Source organism: Glarea lozoyensis, assembly GCF_000409485.1.
Source record: "Glarea lozoyensis ATCC 20868 chromosome Unknown GLAREA7, whole genome shotgun sequence".
Lineage (NCBI taxonomy): Eukaryota > Fungi > Ascomycota > Leotiomycetes > Helotiales > Helotiaceae > Glarea > Glarea lozoyensis.
This window is the reverse complement of record NW_007361002.1, coordinates 1,115,407-1,134,852: the sequence shown is the minus strand read 5'-3', so window position 1 is coordinate 1,134,852 and position 19,446 is coordinate 1,115,407. Positions and strand designations below refer to the sequence as shown.

Genomic DNA, 19,446 nt, shown 5'->3' with positions numbered 1-19,446 from the left:
AATATGTAAATGAATAGCTAGCTAGCCTTGCTGCTTAACTGCAACAACAATAATGATATCCTCTTGAAATAATGGTGTAAAGTGACGTGAGGAATGGTTAGGAGACCGATCACGTGAGCTAAGCGAATCACCCCTATTCCCTACCCCATGGCTCTTCAACACTTCCTGGTAAGCTTTGAACTCTTTGAACTGGCTGCTATGTTTTCTAACTTCTATTAAATATTAATAAGACTGGTTCTTCATTATTATTTGGGATTTCTACAAAATATCATCAGAATGTCAGAATGCCAATAGACAATGATGTGTTCTACAGACATATAATATTGCAGAGAACAATAAATCAAAGATAGACTCGTGAAGAGCTCCTTTTCAAACTTTGTACGCCGTGTCCTGTAGTCTGAACTTTCAATTCAAAGCTTCACTCTGATAGTTGAATTGTTGTGTCCGGTCTTCACGCACGTGAAGGTTCCGCATGTGGAATAGTCTGCGACCCTTGTGCGTCAAAGGTCAACTTCTCTTTACATCGCCAGCACCACCACTACCATCACCACCATTAGCCCAATATTCCAGCGTCGCCACATGATACTGAACCTTTGATTGTAGCTTCAGCGAGAAAGTGCTGAGCTTTATTGCTGACTCCCACTGCTCGTCACCGCACTTACCTCCTCCCTGAAATCAATTATTTCGCACCCACTCCTACAACTGCATTTTGGTATCTTCAAATCCATCTCTGCACCTTCACCGCTAATCTTTCCAGCATTTAATTAACTTCCAAGCTATTGCTCCTGCCAATTGCTCGCTCCTACCACTTCCTCCTCGTACGATCTTGTGGTCACAGCTCGTCTTCTTGAACAGTCTTGCCCATTATTCAGGAGGAGCAATTGCTATCATGCTCTCAAGTAGCTCTCTGCTGAATACATTCTCGAATTGAATTGACGAGCCACAAATCCTTCGCATCCAACGCCATATCGCTAATCGCTGCACACATAATGCCTTTTAGCCCCATATCAAGCTCCATCAGATCTGGCTTTTGTCAATTGCTTGGGTTATGTGATTTTGGAAGCTACGCGGAGTGCACGCTACAGCCAATCTCATCTCATCTAGACTAGTCACTGTCGAACAACCCAATTTCCTTTTTCTTCGAATCCACACTCCAACCACTCCTACTTTTACAAGTCCATTCACTTATTCTACCCATACTTCTCACGCCTCCCATGACCTCAGCTGCGAGAAACACACCTCATCTCGCGAGTTGTCCAAAATTGTTGAGATGTTGTATTATAAATTGGGTGCATCAGCTTGATAATAAAAATCTGCCCCGCTATGTCTGAATTTCGCAGTTGAGGGCATCCCAGTAGTCAAGACAAGTGGCAGTCGAAGACGACATTTCCTCGATTAAGTTGACGAAATATAGCATATTTCGTCTGTTGTTTTCATTAAATATAACCACATCTATTTAAGTTGGGGATTTATCATTTGAGAACACTTGCCCGCTAGGTATACTTTAAGTTGACAGAATTGTTGTCTGTCAATTAAATTGTCCTCTGTGAGAAGAGATACATTTTAGCTATTGTGCCTGCTTCGGTCTTTTCCAGTCTTCACAATTTATCACCAGAATTCTTTTTCTGAGATCTATGCTTCAGCATGTTGTGTCGTGCGACTCTTCGCCACGTTGTTGCAAGTCTGACGGGGACACCTGCTTACAGTGGAATATCGATATTCTGCTAGAAACCATATTTACCCAGTCTTTTTGAGCCATTGTACACTTTTTGTCTCAATCAGAAAGGCTAAATATGCCTTTCAAGGAAAGAGTGTCAGGGAGCTGTCTTATGAAATTATCGTACTTACAGGATGTCCCACCAGTTTAGTAATATGACTCTTTGAACGGGCCACCTTCGAATTTCGGCCGCACTGAGTGACAGGCGGAGTCAACGGTGCAAGAAAAGATTCTCACTCAGCTGAGAGTAGGAAGAACATTTTGATAGAGCACTCGATGACTTTCAAAATAATACTCACGGGGGGGTTTAGGGAAACAAATTAGAGTGTCGTTAATATCGAATCGGAACGTTTGGTTGGACTTAAAGTTTGGCTTCGATTTCTACATGGAACTAGAAATGAAGTTCGTAGTAAGATTAAAGCGGCGGATTTTTTCGACATTATTGAAGCCAGCAGCTTCTATTTTTAAAACTCGAACTAATAAATAATTGGTTTAAGAAAGTTTTTGCATCTTGTATGTCGGTACGGACCCGAACGATCTCGACGATCTCGAGATACTCGTTTATACGTTTCGGCAATTTGACTATACGGAAGGTTTTACAGCAGTGACTAAAAAGCTAGTATTCGAGAAAGCTAGTAACATATCTATCCGGAACCCTTGTCCTATCTTCAAATCGCGCCTCGTATTGTTAGTAAGTATGACCCGATCACATTTGTGATAAACATGCTAATCAAATGACAGGCGGAGTCAATAGTGTAAGAGTAAACATGACACACAAACTCTACGACGGCCTGTACACCCATAAACGCTTTTCAAACACCGGGTGCAAGTGCAGGAAGGAAGGAATGTTCAAAAAGCACACCACACGACAGCACGGCCATTGATACCAAAAACTCCATGACGGTCTTTACATCCATAACCTGTTCGCATACGAGGATGCACTCCACGAGACAACACGGCCACTAGAGGACAAGCCAAGGAAGGAATGTTCGCATACGAGGAAGCACTCAACACGATAAGAGCCTGGTCAATAATGACTGAAAACATATGGAAAAGGACAGGTGAAGGAAGGAAGTTTCGCATACGATGAGCACTTCACGCGACAAAAGGATGGGCATTAGAAAAGGACAAGTACAGGAAGGAAGGAATGTTCGCATACGATGAGCACTTCACGAGACGAAAGCATGTCCCTTTCCCCATGTTTTTGTCATCAATGGCCATGCATAGGAAGGAAGGTATGTTCGCATACGATGAAGCACTCTACATCACTGATGACACAATCATATGGAAAAAGACAACTGTCTGTTAAGAGGGCCATCGAACATTTTGCTTTAAGAATTTTGAACATTATCCAGGATTTGGACGAATCTCAGGGTTTATGGCTCGACTACATTAAGAAGCCTGAACGTAAGGACATATTACAAACTCATTGGGATGATGGTTGCCGTGGCATACATGGACCCTCAACATGGCGGTACTCCTGGTTGTCCTCGGATCAGCCAATTGACTTTCATGAGCAGGTACACCAACAAAAGGGAAATACTTCCCCATAGGATTATACATACGCCCCACAGCGTGCACAAGGCTCCGGAAGCGCTTGCTAAGAAGTGGAAAGCATTCTATGCGAGATACCTAGCCCGCGGAGGTCAATACATGTGGCAGTAACCGTCTATATCGTCCCGAATCGCTTACATGGTTCAAGCACGGTTCCGCATTACTCACTCGTAGCACTTCCTGCCCAAACAGCTGAACCGTCGACTATTTAGTTTCAGATAATGTTTCACTCGAAGTCTGGCATTGTATGTACTTACTACCAGGGTGATGCAAGTCTGACGGGACTTTGACAGAATAACGGCACTCTGCATAGAACGCTATTGTTACTTAATTCGTCTGAGTAAATGTGTGATATTTCCTCTACAAGAATGGCCAAATATGTCTCTTAGCCGAGGTGCGTTAGAAAGCCGTTTCCTGATATAATTGCATTCGGTGTATCGTGTCAGACTTGTAGTAAGTGCACTGGTGTTTTCAAATTTATCCTCCCATCGAGTCTCTAGCGCCCCCTAAAATCTATGTTCCAACTAACATATTATTAGTACGACATAAAGTGGTACTGTGGTTTATAGACCGTTGTGGATTCAAGAGTTACAGAAATGCATCTCGCAGCTTTACGATCTTAATATTACTACAGTACTGTGCACCTAATTGTTAATTACTACGCTATGCTTGTGAATAAATACAGGGTCCCTGACTACAGCACTTATGAACCGTTGGAGCCTCGGCGATTTGTTAGTAAATTGAAGAACTTCCGGGTTGAGGTATGCTCCGTACGATTTGAAGAATTCCAGATAACCTATTTTGTTGACAGGAGACCTGCATAAAAAATAACAAAATCTGGACTGTCTTACGGGGTTGGCCAATAAATTGAAGGGTTCCGACATATTTGTATCTCTAGCATCCAGTCAAGATAATGCCTCACAGAGGATGAAACATTGTAAGCGGCAGAACCTCCAACGTGTTACCTCAGATTACGAATAAATGAAGGTTTTCAGTTACTAACTTATCCAAGTTCCAACCTCTATGTTTTACTGAAATCAATAGAGGAAATGCGATATTGTCTCAACTTAGTTGAGCAAATACAATGTTCGAACTGGCTTCTTTTTGGATATCTGATTTTGGACGTTTAAGTTTTAGTTGATAGTCTTATTTATCTCAACATCCGCACAAAATTACGAAGAAGAGTTTCAATATCACCCGTTGGGCAGGGAAAATGTATGTATTCCTTTTAATTACATCATATCATTAGAAACGCCGCCCCGTTTCCTACGAAATTAATACACCGAAGAAATCTACTAACATGGTAGTAGCTATAAATACTAAAGAAATTAATCTGAAGTAGGTGTAGAGAGGCTAAAGAAATTAATCTGAAGTAGGTGTAGAAAAGAAGCTAATGAATTTAATCAGAAGTAGGGTGAAGAGAAACTAATGAACTTAATCAGAAGTAGGTGTGAATAGAAACTAATGAATTTAATCAGAAGCAGGTGAAGAGAAACTAATGATCATTCCAACAGCAAGTGGACGAAAGCCCCAGAAATTAATCTGAGGCAGACGAACAAAAGCTAAAGAAACTAATCAATGATAGTTCTTGGTTTCCAAACCAGAAAAATTTGTCGGTAGAAAGGTGATGCGGTAGAACTTATTACTTTTTGACATTTTCATTCAAGCCCAGCTTCTGTAGATCAAGGAGAGCAAGAGGTGGACCATTGTAGAATTGCCGTGGGTCTGGATGGTTCGATGATCCGTTGTCAAAGTCCTCGGGAGCCTCCCATGCCTTGAGTTGGGCTATCAATGTTTTGCGGCGCTCATCTCGTGTAGGAGAGTCTCTTGGTAAAATAGCTTGTCTGTCTGTTTGCGGCGGAAGATCCAGTGGTTCTGCACTCTCGCTCTCCTGTCGCTGATCTTTACCAGGCTCGTCTGGTACGCCGAACATTGCGATTGCGCGGCCATAATTCATCGCAGCCGGGTCGGGTGTCGCTGGGACACTGGAGCGGTCCAGACCTTTGGATGATGATTTGTAGTCAGGATTTTCCTCTACCATTTTGATTAAGCCATCTCCTTTCTCGGTCTTCGAAGCTTTGCGCCAGATCTCCAGAAGCTCGTTTTCTCGCTCGATTGCCTTGCTTTCGAACGCCTTTGAGAGCGCGTCTGGATCAGTGCCTGCTCCGCATTAGTGTCGCATCGACTTGAACTTGTGCATGTTTTTTCCCTTACAGTCGCACACTTTCTTTATTTCCACTTCCTCTGAGGCAAGCACTGCTTCGAGCTCTTGACGGCGCTGGTCCCATGCTGCGCAATACTTTGTCGCTTTCTCGAGCTCCGCCGCAAAGTTATCACGCTCGACGCCACAGACGTCCTCTTGAAGGAGAGCTTGATGCCGGCTCATAGCTGCCTCACGCCGCTCTTTTTCCGTGGTAGCCTGCCAGTTGTTAGTATGCTGATTATGAACGCAATGGGGTCTGCGTTACATCTCTTATCTCATTTCTCGTGCCATGAGCAGCACAAGCCAAGCAGCCAGTTCTGTATCTGACGTGCTGGCAGAGATCGCGACGATCAGTAGAGAATGGAGAAGGCATTTCTCTAGGTATTGTATGAATGTAGTTGAATTTGTTATATTAGATCGTGGAGGTGTGAATGCAGGTGTTGAGAAAGGTTCACGAAAGATGAGCGTCAGGCGAGGATGATCGTCAGTCAAAGATGAGCGTCAGTCACCTGCTCACTAATTTCCAGACTGAATAAGTCGACTTCATTAGAGCTTAGAAAATATGATATTTACTCGAAATAATTGACGAAATATGAAATGCTGGGAGTTATTTCGTCTGTTATCTTGAGTAATTCTTGTGTTTGGACTTTCACTTATGTTATTTAGCATGAGCTTAGATACAAGGCACTGATCCAAATAAATCAATACCCCGACTTCACCATGTACACTCTTCCTCTATTCAGATACTGCTATGACACTAGTACCTTCCTATGAATCTTACTATGTGTCATCAAAGAGACAACCACACATGTACATAGTCAAAGTGTAACTTCCAAAGTAATCCAAATCAGTGCCATGTTCAGGGCTAGGGCTCTATGGGTATAAAAAAGATATACGAGTATAATAGCGCCTTATGGTGAACAAAATAAGTGGCAGTCGAAATGAAATATTTGCTCAGGACAGTTGACAAAATATGTTATGTTTCGTCTATTGTTTTCAGAAAATAACACTTCTTACACTCTATTTTACTCGATCAGAAGAACCATCAGGAAGTCCGCAGGTCACTTTCATTTTGGTACTGTTCACCTTCAGACTCGACTTCACCTTCAACAAGGTTAAATCTTGCCGGGCAGGAAAAGGCGGTGATAGCCCCCCGCCATATTTCAAATCAAAACAAACATCACGAAGCACACAAACTTCCAAAACTTCCAATTCACACAATCAATTTCAAAAATTACATTCATGTCGTGGCCACATTACTACACAGTTAAGATCGTCACCAGAGATCCTTGCCCACCACGCACTTCAACCGCAGGAAAGGAGTTACCAGCTTGGAGGGAAACTGGGCGAAAGCGTAAATGGGAATCCGACAATAACTCGCCTTCCTCCAGATCGTCAATTCTTCTCCTCCACCATTTGAGCGATCACTGACCAGCAGCAGATCCCGTACACGGCGAGATAAGCAGCAAACATGAGCAAAGCCCTCAACAGCCAGCATCAACGGAACTTTGGAAGTCGCGAGGCATACCGTCCGCAATAGTTACGACACCAACATCGCCATGCTTACGGAGGACATGCGATTAGATTTCGATCTGAGGAAATATGGCGATGAGGACTCTATTGGCTACGAAAGCGATGAATGAACACTCCTCCCTGTATCTTCAAAATCGTTTCCTATGCTAACACCCTCAGATATCTTCTCCGGTTTCCTTCTCCTCACCATTGATTAGCTTCTCTGGTTCCCTCTACCCACCATTGATTAGTTTCTCTGGTTCCCCCTACCCACCATTGAGTAGCTTCTCTGGTTCCTTCTACCCACCATTGAGTAGCTTCTCTGGTTCCTTCTCCTCACCATTGATTAGCTTCTCTGGTTCCTTCTCCTCACCATTGATTAGCTTCTCTGGTTCCTTGACGGCTGTCGAGCTAGTTCTCCAGCGTCTTGTGCCCATCATGGATTAGGTTCTATGGTTTGACGGCTGCCGAGCTAGTTCTCCAGCGTCTATATGCCCATCATTGACTGAGTTTCTAGTTTTCTCCTACTGTCTACGCTTTCATCACTCCACGACACCGGATTCTCTTTTACCCCAGCAACAATCGAATCAACCTCAACTACCTCCAATATCATCCTTACTTCCTCCCAACAATGTTCAGCGACGAACTTACTTTACCCTGCCGCCCGGACAACGTATTCTGGCGTTTACCGCAGCCAAAGAACTGAATGACTTCACATCTCAAGAACAAATCGAAACGGAAAACACACCATACCGCCAAATGAAAAGGTTCTTGAAGACCCCTGGAACCCAAGAGCAGTGGAATTGAGCTGGAAAGGATGAGTCCGAGTCTCTAAAGGAGAATGACACCTGGGATCTAGTGGACGACCACGATGGAATAAAATTGTGTGGGAAAAGTGTCTACACAATCAAACGCGGCCACACTGGGAAAATCATTCGATTCAAAGCTAGATGGGTTGTGGGGGGGCTTCGAGCGATATGAGGGAATCAAATACAATGAGAAAATCAAGTTCTTATCCATTTGCACATTTGACTCAACAATGTTTCTGCTGTGCACATTGAATCGTTGTGATATTATGTCGCCCGATCTTAGTTCCTGGAAAATCCATGGCGGTCGAAACACGATATTTCTTCAATCTAGTTGGCAAAATATACTATATTTCTTCAATTGGTTTCGGCCACTATGGTCCATCATATCCTCTCTTTGGAACCTGTCCAGATGGGAGCGCCTCTTCGCTACTTAATGATTTTTCAGCTCTGTTCTCTCCACTCAATGCTGGTCTATGGCCCACCAGGGCTTTAACAAATCCAAGTGGAACCACAAGGCTTGTTTGAAACACTGTAGGTATTTCGAGAGCCGGAACCTCAAATCTGGGGTGTTCGACCAGTAAATGAACTCCGTGAACGCATGGAATGGATTGAGGATGGAAACTCCATTTCTGACGAATCTTGCCATTGACCGAACAACATTTTAAAATAATGAGTTTTATGAGCAGGTTACTTTCAACATTTCGACAGTGTCCTAAAATCAACTATAAGCCAAATAAAACCAACGACGCAGTATATTGATATTCTTTGGTAGAAGAGATCTGAGAGTCCTACCCGTTTAAAAGTTTAATGATGAAACGATTTAACGTGAAAGTCAAAAATGTTTACTCTTTTTATTGTGAGAAAGAAGACAAATAATATATTCAAAACAAACCCTATTTCGCCAAGTATGTTAGACCATTAAAAGTGGGAAACACTAGGTTATTCTTCTTAACAGAACAAATGTGAAAATCCGATTCTGTGTTAAATTTAATAAATGTAAGATACTTAAACTAGACGGGAAGTAAATCTATTCTCTCGAGTAGAATAAGTTTGTCGATTCGAACCTACAGTCAAGTACGACATTTGCTAAAAGATACTCCACAGAATCCCAGCATCACTTGCTCAAAGCAGTTAACGAAATATTGCGCATTTTGTCAACTGTCTTCCAGCAGATGTTATGTTTTTACTTGGCTTGAAGTAGACGAAAGAGACGGAAGTCTAAAAACCATGTTTAGTATAGCTTGCTAAAGAAAATTGGCGAGATACCGATTGCTTAAAGTAATTGACTGAATATTGGATAGTTCGTCAACTACTTTCAGTAAATATCGCGATTTTAGTAGACTTATAGAGGACAAGTTAAATGATAGTGCCATATAATTCTTCTCTTATCGTAGGATATTATTTAGGAAGGAAGTACTTCTAACGGTCGATCGAATTAGAGTAGAGTCTAAACACGTTTATTTACTCTAAATAATTGACGAAGTTTAGATAATTTATTAATTACTCTCAATAAATAACGTTTTTCGACTCGGCTTACTGGGGATAAATAAATTAGTAGTACCTTATAATTCGTCTTTTATTTTAGGACATACTTCTGATTATCAATTGACCTAATGTAGAGTCTGAAAGTGTCTATTTACTCAAATTGATTACTGCAATTCAGATAATTTGTTAACTGCTTTTAGTAAATAATGTGGCTTAGCTCGGCTCGGAAAGAGCAAATTTAATAATAGAACCTTTCGATTATTCTGTTGTCTTAGGACATAATCAAAAGGCAAGTCGAAGAGGCTACCTCTCCTCCTACAGTCCCAACCCTCTCGACATGTTGATCTCAAAATGGTGCCAGATGTCCGGAGCTTGCTACCTAGTGCAGATTAACCAGTGGAGGAACTCGCTACCAGAATACGAGAAATCAACAGATGACTGCATCCGAAACCACCCGAAAGGAAGAACAAGAGAGAAAGCGGAAGCAGGAGGAGAGCGAGCTGAAAGACATCATGTTGGTAGTCATTAGGAAAATACAGGGCTTGGAAGTAACATCGCTATATGGGGCGCCACATTAGATTGAGAAAGCAATGGTTAGAAGTAAAGAGCCATAGCGGATGACGATGGCAGGGCTAAAGGGATCGATAGAGGTGGGAAGAAAGAAGAAGTCCAGAACACCGAATATGACCTCAAAGTACTTCTAATTTTTAGTCGACTTTGAGTAGAGTCTAAAAGTGTGCATTTATTCGAATTAATTGACGTAATTCAGATATTTCATCAACTACTTTCAGTAAATATTTGTGTCTTGACTCAGGCCTCAGCTCGTAGAGGGATAATACAAAAAACGGACAGGAATAACTATTCTATTATCTTAGGACATGGTCTGGAGAATGTGAGGACTTTTGATTATCAATTCGTTTCAAGTAGAGTCTAGAATTGTCTATTTCTTGAAAACAATTCACGAAATCCACGATACTCGTCAAATTAATCCGAGAAATAGCATGTTTCGACTCCTATCCCATGATATTAATTATAAAGGCGGCTCGTCAAAAGAAATAAGCATAGAAGAGATAATAGAGCCTAATAAGTTTCTGTTTTGTGGGAATTAATTTAGAGAAGGTAAGTACTTACAACTCTAAATTTGTTTAAAGTAGAGTCTGAAAGCGACTATTTATAAATTTAATTGACGAAATATACGATGTTTCGTCAACATGTCCAGAGAAACATCGTGTTTCGACTACTACTTATTTTGTCAGACTCCTTGTGCTATATACAGTATAATGAACAGGGCTGTGTGTTTGAGAGAAATAGCCGGTATAACTCGAAGTGGACGAGAAAAGTGGCAGCCAAAGTACGACCTAAAGTTTGACCATATTCGGCCTCATCACTCAGAGTACCTGGCGAGGTATTATGTATTTCATCAATTACTTTGAGCAAATATTGTGTCCTCGCGATAGACGATAGAGATGGCTGTAACCCGTGGCCATCCTGGCGATTCTTCAATCCAGTTTTTGAAAATCATAGACAAAATATATGATAATGCGTCAACTTGATCGAATAAATATTGGTTTTGACTGCCACTTCTTTTGTCTACCGCGGGTGTAGACACAAACTACTTGGTGCTACGTACAGAGGTAGGGCTATATGTATGTTGGAGGCGGATGTACTGGTATGACGCCTTGAACATGGGGGGATGCGATAAGCTAAAGGATTATTGACGCTTAGCGAAGTCACCAACCCCTCCATAGGTAGTCGACTGAGGAATATCCGGTCTTTTTGGACTCAGGTACTGAGATTCCTATCTTTCACTGCAAAGTCTCATAAATTAACCAGCAGACAATTGCACTCCAAATGTAATGATCCCAACCTCCTCTCCCCAAGTGAGGTTATGATTCCCATCTCGCCATGCCATGCCATGCATGCACCTGCGGCCCAGCGCCGATAGCTTCCTTATCGCATCAGATAGCGGGATAAAAGGCCGCACTTGGCACTTTGTTCAGTCCACACATGCCTTTCTCGCAACATCCAGCTGCAGTCAATACGCTCCTTGACTGGCACGCCCAATTGGCGACGCACATCGCGTGATATCCTGCAGAAAATCCAAGATGAATCGAGCTTAGCCTGCGAGCGGACAAGAGCTGCGAAGGACAAGGGTGGAGCTCCCCGCGTCTCATGAGGCAGAAGAAGGTGGGTGAATACCACGCATTATTATTCTCTTTCTTTCTTTCTTCTCTCCTAGTTGCTCTTACATCTGTAAACTCCTCCCTTCTATTTGAGGTTGAATATTTGTTGTGCTTGTAATTTTCTCACGAGTCGAATCTTCACCCTCCCCTCCCCTAAAAACAAGCGAGAGCGGATAGCGATTCCAACCATGACTCTCCTCACCGTCCTGTTGACGCTCACCACTGGAGCTTCAGCAGCAACCCAAGTTACCTGGGCCTCTGTGGCATTCGTGAATCATGGAGAGAAGATACCGTATCTCGAAAAGGGCCCTTACAATCTTACGCCACTCGGTGCGACTCAGTTGCAAAACGCTGGATCCGTCTTTCGAGATCGATATCTGAGCCCGCCAGTCAATGGATCACAGCTTACTGTGGGCACGCCAATTAACGGCTTGAATGTCAATGATATCGAAAACACTCAGCTTTATATCGCTAGTCTGAACGATGAATATATCAGTGCCAGTGCGACGGCGTTCATGCAAGGTGTCTATCCTCCGCGTGGAGAATCGGGTACCCTAACAATGGACGAGGAAAGTCTTTTGGGTAATGGATCATTAGCTCAGTATCCTCTAAATGGCTATCAATACCCTAACATTGAAACCCTGGGCTCCTTAGATTATAATTCGATCTGGTGAGCAAATTCCATTTTCCTCCACTGTGATCCCTCTGGGCGATGGATCTGTACTTTCTGTTCAAAGGATGGATGCTTCTGCTATAGCATAAATTAACGACTTCTTAGGCTCGGTGGAAACCAAGGATGCAACAACTATACTCGTAACATGCTCAACGAGATCAGGACGCCATCCTATGTCTACAAGATGACCCAGTACAGGGACTTCTACGAGGGCTTGCAAGACCAGGTATTCTGGGAGTTCAATAAAAGCATCCTCAACTATGCTAATGCCTATGAATTATGGGAATATGGAGCCTACAAGTACCAACACTCGAAGTCGATCTACAACTCCTTACTACCAGAAAATCTCAACAAACTACGAAACCTAGCTTCTGAGCAACAATGGTTGTTCAATACCAATACCCAAAGCATTGGAAACTCTGATAATGCCATAGCTGGAAAGACATTGGCAGGCAAAATGTTCTCAATACTCGCGCACGTAAGTCATCTTCGAGACGCAAACCCATTGTTACCCCTTACGCCAGGTTCTTGTCTTTTCGACGACAGGAGCTTGTCCAGCCCATATATTCAATGCTCTCTAAATTAGAATGCTGACCATGACTCGTAGAATATCGGCACCCAAGGTTCTGCAAACAAATTGAGTGTAATGTTCGGCTCTTTCGAACCCATGCTCTCCTTCTTCTACCTCTCGAGCCTCAGCAGCAGACACGATGATTTCATGGGTCTGCCAGAACCAGGCTCTGCATTGATCCTGGAACTATTCTCGTATTCAACATCAGAAAATGCTGCACAAAATCTGAGCACGCCATTCCCAAGCGTCGACGATTTATGGGTTCGCTTCCTCTTCCGAAATGGTACAGGCGAGACGGAACCAATAATAGCATATCCTATCTTCGGACGTGGCAATTCTGAAGTCGATATGTCATGGAAGGAGTTTGCCGATGGAATGGCCGATTTTGCTCTTACGGATGTTGCGGAGTGGTGCTCCTCGTGCGATGCCGTCAACCTCTTCTGTGAGGCAATCGAGGGCAATATCTCAAGCAACAATACCGCAAGCACACCTTATGTAACAGGAGGAGGAAGATCCAGCGGTGTATCTCCAACGGTGGCTGGTGTAATCGGTGCCGCTGTCACTATTGCAGCGTTCATTATCGCCGCTTTGGCACTTATCTTCTTCGGATTCCGAATCGATCGCCGCGAAAAACAAAACCCAGCTGCGAAGAACGGTGATCTGGGAGTTTTAAAGAGAAGTGGTAGTGGTGGTTTCAAGGGAGCAGAGAAGCTGGCTAGCGATACTGATTTGGCGCTGAAGGGAGGCGCTGGAGCAACGATCATTCGACACGAGCGAGTGGGTAGCTGGGAACTGAATAACAGCCCAACAAGCGGTATCACCCACTCGAGTTTGGATAAGGAGATCGAATCTGGAAGAGCTGTGAGTAATGCTGATTATGGACGTCGAAGTGAAGATGGAATTGGAAACGTCAATCCATTTGGCGACCCAGTTAAGCCAGTAGACCACATTTGATTCGGATGGCAATTTCTGTTCGGATAGTTGTGTGCCAGTTTACTGGGGATTTGCTTTTGGTTGATGTATATGATGATACCCTTCTATCTCTCTCTATACCCCATATATGGTTTCATCTGTTTGTTATGAACGGGCTGGAGTAAAAGATGGCGTTTGGGTGCTTATTGGGTATAGCTTTCCTTGTCTACTTGACAGGAGACGGAGACAGGATGTGTGAATGAAGCTATGAAATAAATGAACCATTGATGCAGATTTTCAAACATACGGATCTTTGAGATACCTATTTCCTCATATTTCAAAGTCACCGACCAGTCAATATATGGACATGATCAATGCCACTTCGCGGAAGAAGAGATAAGTGTCAGCGATCCGCCCATTAATATTTTGACTAAATAAGGCGACGTCGAAAAGAGCTCACGGAGGTGTCATTCACTTAAACTAATTGGCAGATGTGATAATGTCCCAAGTTGTACCACTAAATATACGAGATTCGTCAATTGATTTCAGAAAACTTTATCTTTCGAATGCCAATTATTTTGCCCACCGCGAGCCTACCCAGATATTGGACAGTTCGGCCGAAAGTAAGATCTGCTTACTCTCTCCAGTACACCAATCGTCAATTCCTCCTCGATTACGCAACGCTGGTACCTTGCATCAATCCAGCACAGGGCAGCCTAAGCCCTACGTGAAACCCACAGCCTCGGTATCAGCTGCTTCTCGACAAAAACTGTTGAGAAACTTCGAAACCCAATCACGATACCTTCTACCTCTCTCTCCTCGGCTTCTCAAATATACTTTGAATAAGTAATCGTCCCGAGTATAGCCAAGAATGAGATGTGTTGTTGTCTTTTGGAAAAAGACGCGTATCATGGGGATGAAATATGGAGTTGACCTCAACAAAATATCTAGGTGGTGAGAAGAGCTGTGCCGCAGAATATCGTGAGTGAGATTTTTAAAGTCGGAGGTTTTGATATATATTATGGGTAGGTAGCTGGTTGGGAGAGAGCTTCTATCTGTATGCTTTAAAGAATGCTCAATTTTGCTTTCATTCACAGTTCCGAGCGGAAATATTTTTATTTCTTCATATTCTCATCTGATCTCAATCTTCACATCTGAGTATACAAACACAATCTCAAAATGCCTTCACGATCCTTCTCCCCCGTTCCATCGGTTCCGACGCCAGACCCCAAAACCAAAGCAAAACCTCTCTCTCAATTCTCCCGTCTTTCTCAAGTCGTCAGACTCTACACACCAGATCCATCTATAAAACCAGATCCAACTCATCCAACCACTATCCTCCTCTGCTCAGTACGTAACTTTCACTTGTCTCGCTAGCCCTCCTCTCCAGTAGTCAGACGAGATATATCCCTATCCACAACTCCCCAACTTAAAAACAATGACTAAACTCATCCCAGTGGAATAACGCCGCCCCAAAACACATAGAATACTACACGCGAACCTACACCAAGCTCTATCCCTCCGCACGCATCATAGTCTCAACCATGAACACCAAGCAATTCCTCTTCACCTCCGAATCCACACGCCGCGCTCAAGTCCGCACCGTCATCACCGCTCTCCTCTCCGAGCCCCAAATGTCTCTCATGGTCCACGCCTTGAGTAACGGAGGTGCCAAGCGTCTCTATGCAATCAGTGCTTCCTACGCAGCCGCAACCGGAAAACCACTACCTTTGCGCGTATATGTCCTAGATTCCGCCCCGGGAATTCCGCAATTCAAAAGAGACATCCATGCGTTGAATTATCCTGTTAGGGGTTGGAATTGGTGGGTTAGGTGGCCGTTTCAAACGGTGGTGGTGCTTGTTAGTTGTGTGGTTTATGTGGTTGTAAATTGTGCGTTCACACCCCCCTTCTCCTCATACATAATACCTAAAATTTCAAAGACTGTATGCTAATTTTTTAGGGCTACCGAGATGGTTCTGGTACGAACTCGTCTGGGGTCCTCACGACGGTGCGCATAACACAGCGTATCTAAATAAGAATTGTGTCAAGGCCTTTGTGTATAGTAAGGAGGATGAGGCGATTGATTGGCGGAATGTCGAGGCTCATGCTAAGGAGACGGAGGAAAGAGGATTTAGGGTTGAGAGGAAGTTGATTGAGGGTGCAGCGCATGTTCAGTTGTTCAAGGGGCGCGGCGGGGAGCTTGATTATTGGGGCTTCATTCAGAAGGTGTGGGATATGGGGAGGGAGGTTGAGGTTGTGGAGTAAGAGTCGATTGTTGGTGTGTTTTTATTGAGGTTATAGGGTTGAAAGTTCTAAAGTCCTCGAGCGATTTTTAAGGGGGAGCTCGCTTAGCGACTTCGTTGGTTCGCAGCCGAGCAATGTCAGAGAACTAATCGTAAATAAGGAGACCACTATTAAACATAAAATATACAAGATAAGCTTTCTCATTAAACCTTGAGAGAAATTGCAGTCATATGTGTAGGTATCTAACACCAAACATCTCACATACATTAGAGCCCCCTTAAATTCATAAGCCCTAGCATGATCACAAATTCGGGCAGACTTGACGGGCTCATGACCACTTGAGATAACAGCATCAGCGACAGACGAAAGAATGACATTTCCTCTCGATACGAAAGCAATTCTCGAGACGTTGACTGTGCAAATTGTAGCCGGGACAATGAGAATCTGAAAAGAACGGGAAGGTGCAGAAAGTGGATCACTTTAGCGCCTACTATAAGCCCCCCCTCGAATCCTCGAACTCTCCATTTTCCAACCTCCATGTCTGCCTCAGACCTTTGGGTTATTTTCCCGTCAAAGATCAGAATGGAGTGCGGTATCCGGCATTGATTTTTGTACCATGATTAAAATTGATAGCTACAGGTCTAATACACTAAACTTCTTCTGAGTCTCTTATGTGAGCCCCGATTCAATTTTGGGTCTCTTGATCCATCAAACAAAGCTTTCCAGGTCCTCAATGGTCAATCGGAACCAAGCTTCGAGTTGTGAAGCACTTGAGTAAGGGTGAGGATAGTGGCGAGGTACATGAGATACACGACGCTTTTCATTCCAACACAGAGTATCCAACATAGATGGTTCCAAATTTAGGGTCTTACAGTATCGATACTGGAGCGTCTACTTCCTCCGTGAACACTCGCCATATTTTTAGTGATTCGACTTCCTTGTAGATCCTCTGCCCTGACATCTCTACGCGACCTCCAGACTTTATGGTGGCCCTCTACTGTCCTCATCCTGCTCTCTCACCATAACTATCCAACCGATGATACCGGTGTATCCAAATGGACTCAACCAAGACCGGCCAAGATGCTGAAGTAATACCTGAACAACAATGACTTCCATGCCATTATCATCCATTACTAATTTCGCCCTCTTCCGTGTCACTGCTATCACTACCCTCATCCTCGCTACCATCCTCACTATCGTCTTCACTACTCTCACTATCCTCACTACCGTCGCTACTTTCGCTACTACTCTCCTCACTCTCATCTAAAGCTTGCTGTCCAGTCTTCTGCAAGAACTCTTTCTCCAGCATGAAACCTTTGGGCAGCGAAGAACACTTTGCGAAAACGTATATCGTAGGATATTCCAGCACAGCGCGGCCTCGTAATTGATCCGTGAGATGCAACGTAGGATCGAGTTGAACCAGTACTTTCGGGAATGAGGATGGTGTCGGGACACGTTGGAGGTAGAAGTCTTCTTTGTATTCTTCTAAGGCTGGAGTATGCGTCGAAACTTTTGATGGATCCGGACTTGAACGAGCTGTTGTCGAAGGTATCGGGATGTTCCAAGCACCAGTCGTCGGCTCTTGTAAATAAGCAATTCCAACCATAGGAACCGAAGATTGCCTGGTCGCTTCGATCTTTGCTCTTTTAGCCAACCGTTCTCTGACCCTCAGATCACTCGCCTTTCTCTTCTTCAGGGCCGACTTCTCTTCACTTCCCATATTTTCTCTTTCAACCGCTTCACATGTCCTGCTCCACATTACACCCAATGGAATATTGCCCATACATTTCGCCATCAACTTTTCTTCTTTTCCCTTTTCTTTTTCTCCCTCTTTGATCCATTCGACTTGCCAATTGATACTCTTATGAGGCTTTGACCAATTGGTCTTATTCTCCCGCCGTCGAGCCATACCTACGGGGGCACGCATCACTCGGATTCCCATAAGTCTCAAACACTTGTCTATCAAAACCTCTCCTGGAAGCAGATTATACTTCCGATCTTGGTTAGAAGACCTTCCCTTGTGTTTCCTTTCAACACCTCCTCTGGCCTCTCTCAGTTCTGATTCGCTGACAAGCTTTCTATCTTCCACAATCTCTTTCTCACTACGTTCGATTTTTGCCTCTATGGAATGCAGGAAGTTGTAATCGTGATCGACACCGCTAGGTGTGAGGAGTTCCGAGCGCGGTTTGAATGTGGTAGGGTCGCGGACTCCAGAACATGAAGACCATAGTTTGTGACGGCGAGAGCATTTAAGGGAGCAAGTTTTGGTGGAGCATTTCGGGCAGGTATATTTCGGAGTCAATATGTGGCAGATAGTGCACAAATCTGAGAGGAGTGGCTCTGCCATGGTGATGTTCGTAGTCGTAAGGCGATGGGAATTCGAGGCTGAAAAGTAATAATTAAAATAATTTCTGCATACCGCGGACTGCTGATCCAAACTACATCTGCCTTGATGTCGATAACTTTATGAGAAATAAAACATGAAATAATATGATTCCATTCGTACAGACTAGTTTTCGCAGGTTCTAAAAAGTTGTGGTAGATGAGAAAAAGAGATCACAATCGACCTCGGGAAGCTCGAAGATTTCCAGCCTTGTGACAAGGGCCTGCTGGACCCACCTAGGAAGCAGAGCCCCACCAAGGAGACTTCCCACGTGCTTCCGCAAGTTCTCGTACAAGTCAACAAACAATTCGAAAGTCGAGCTTAATGATTGATATAATTCTAGATAGTATGCTACGAACAGTGGGTGCTTTTGTTTACTTCCATCTTAGCCGCTCACTCTCTATGCCATATTACATTGGCACCATTAATAGCCACTAGTCGCTCGACATGAAGTCTCCAGTCGAATTCGACATCTACAAGTACGCACGTGTTGGTGGTATAAATCTCCTTATTGTAAGCATTTATTTTCGGGAAGTCTCGGATTGAATTGTAAAACATGTTGGAGACTACTCACTATGCATGTCCATCTAATTTTGATTACATTTAAATCTCTCTGGCACGCATTTTTATTTGTCTGGCCTCATTGGCCAGGGCAGACCAAACAAGCTTCTATAAAAGGTTGTTTCAAGCAGTATGTTTTTTTAACAGTATGTCGTTTTTTACTCTACTGTTTGGATCGGTCGAAACCCACGTTGGTCTTAAGATGGATTGTCGACGGACCAGTCTTTCAGTCGTTCCCGAATTTGCACTGCTATGTTGTGTTGGCATCTACCGAGACAAACAAACGATATTGTCAGATCCGATTGGATTTTATTTTCATACGACTTTTCTCTCGGTTGGCGAGGAATAGATCAAAAATGAATTGGTTGAAGCGTCTTCATACTCAACTCATGAACCCTGTGTACAGGATGTGTTTCCGGCGATCAACAAGATCTATAGATTGACTCTACGCTAAATACTGTACTATCCCCCCCCCCCGAATAGAGGTAATACGGTGGGTAATGTGGATTTTTTTGGACGAGTAGAACTTGTCGGTTCGAAGGTGGTTTATGTGGCAAAGATGAAAATTTGTCCTAAAATCCATATATCGAGGCCAACTGACCAGTTAATAGCTACGCCTGCACAATCCCACTGAATAAC

At 43.6% G+C, this 19,446-nt stretch overlaps 4 protein-coding genes across 4 annotated transcripts; 2 read left to right on the top strand and 2 right to left on the bottom strand.

Annotated features, from left to right (window-relative positions):
- Positions 1–4,913: 4,913 nt before the first annotated feature.
- GLAREA_01561 (uncharacterized protein) lies at positions 4,914–5,847 on the bottom strand (the record flags this gene model as incomplete). Its single annotated transcript, XM_008088777.1, has 3 exons — positions 4,914–5,431; positions 5,486–5,690; positions 5,740–5,847. 3 exons carry the CDS (start codon positions 5,845–5,847, stop codon positions 4,914–4,916), a joined length of 831 nt encoding a protein of 276 aa, XP_008086968.1.
- Positions 5,848–11,651: 5,804 nt separating this feature from the next.
- GLAREA_01560 (Phosphoglycerate mutase-like protein) lies at positions 11,652–13,661 on the top strand (the record flags this gene model as incomplete). Its single annotated transcript, XM_008088776.1, has 3 exons — positions 11,652–12,133; positions 12,242–12,614; positions 12,744–13,661. The coding sequence occupies 3 exons, from the start codon at positions 11,652–11,654 to the stop codon at positions 13,659–13,661; spliced, it is 1,773 nt and encodes a 590-aa protein (XP_008086967.1).
- Positions 13,662–14,798: 1,137 nt separating this feature from the next.
- On the top strand, positions 14,799–15,884 carry GLAREA_01559 (uncharacterized protein; the record flags this gene model as incomplete). Its single annotated transcript, XM_008088775.1, has 3 exons — positions 14,799–14,969; positions 15,077–15,509; positions 15,580–15,884. 3 exons carry the CDS (start codon positions 14,799–14,801, stop codon positions 15,882–15,884), a joined length of 909 nt encoding a protein of 302 aa, XP_008086966.1.
- A 1,102-nt stretch (positions 15,885–16,986) lies between these two features.
- On the bottom strand, positions 16,987–18,210 carry GLAREA_01558 (HIT/MYND zinc finger-like protein; the record flags this gene model as incomplete). Its single annotated transcript, XM_008088774.1, has 1 exon — positions 16,987–18,210. The coding sequence occupies one exon, from the start codon at positions 18,208–18,210 to the stop codon at positions 16,987–16,989; it is 1,224 nt and encodes a 407-aa protein (XP_008086965.1).
- Between the last annotated feature and the right edge of the window lie 1,236 nt (positions 18,211–19,446).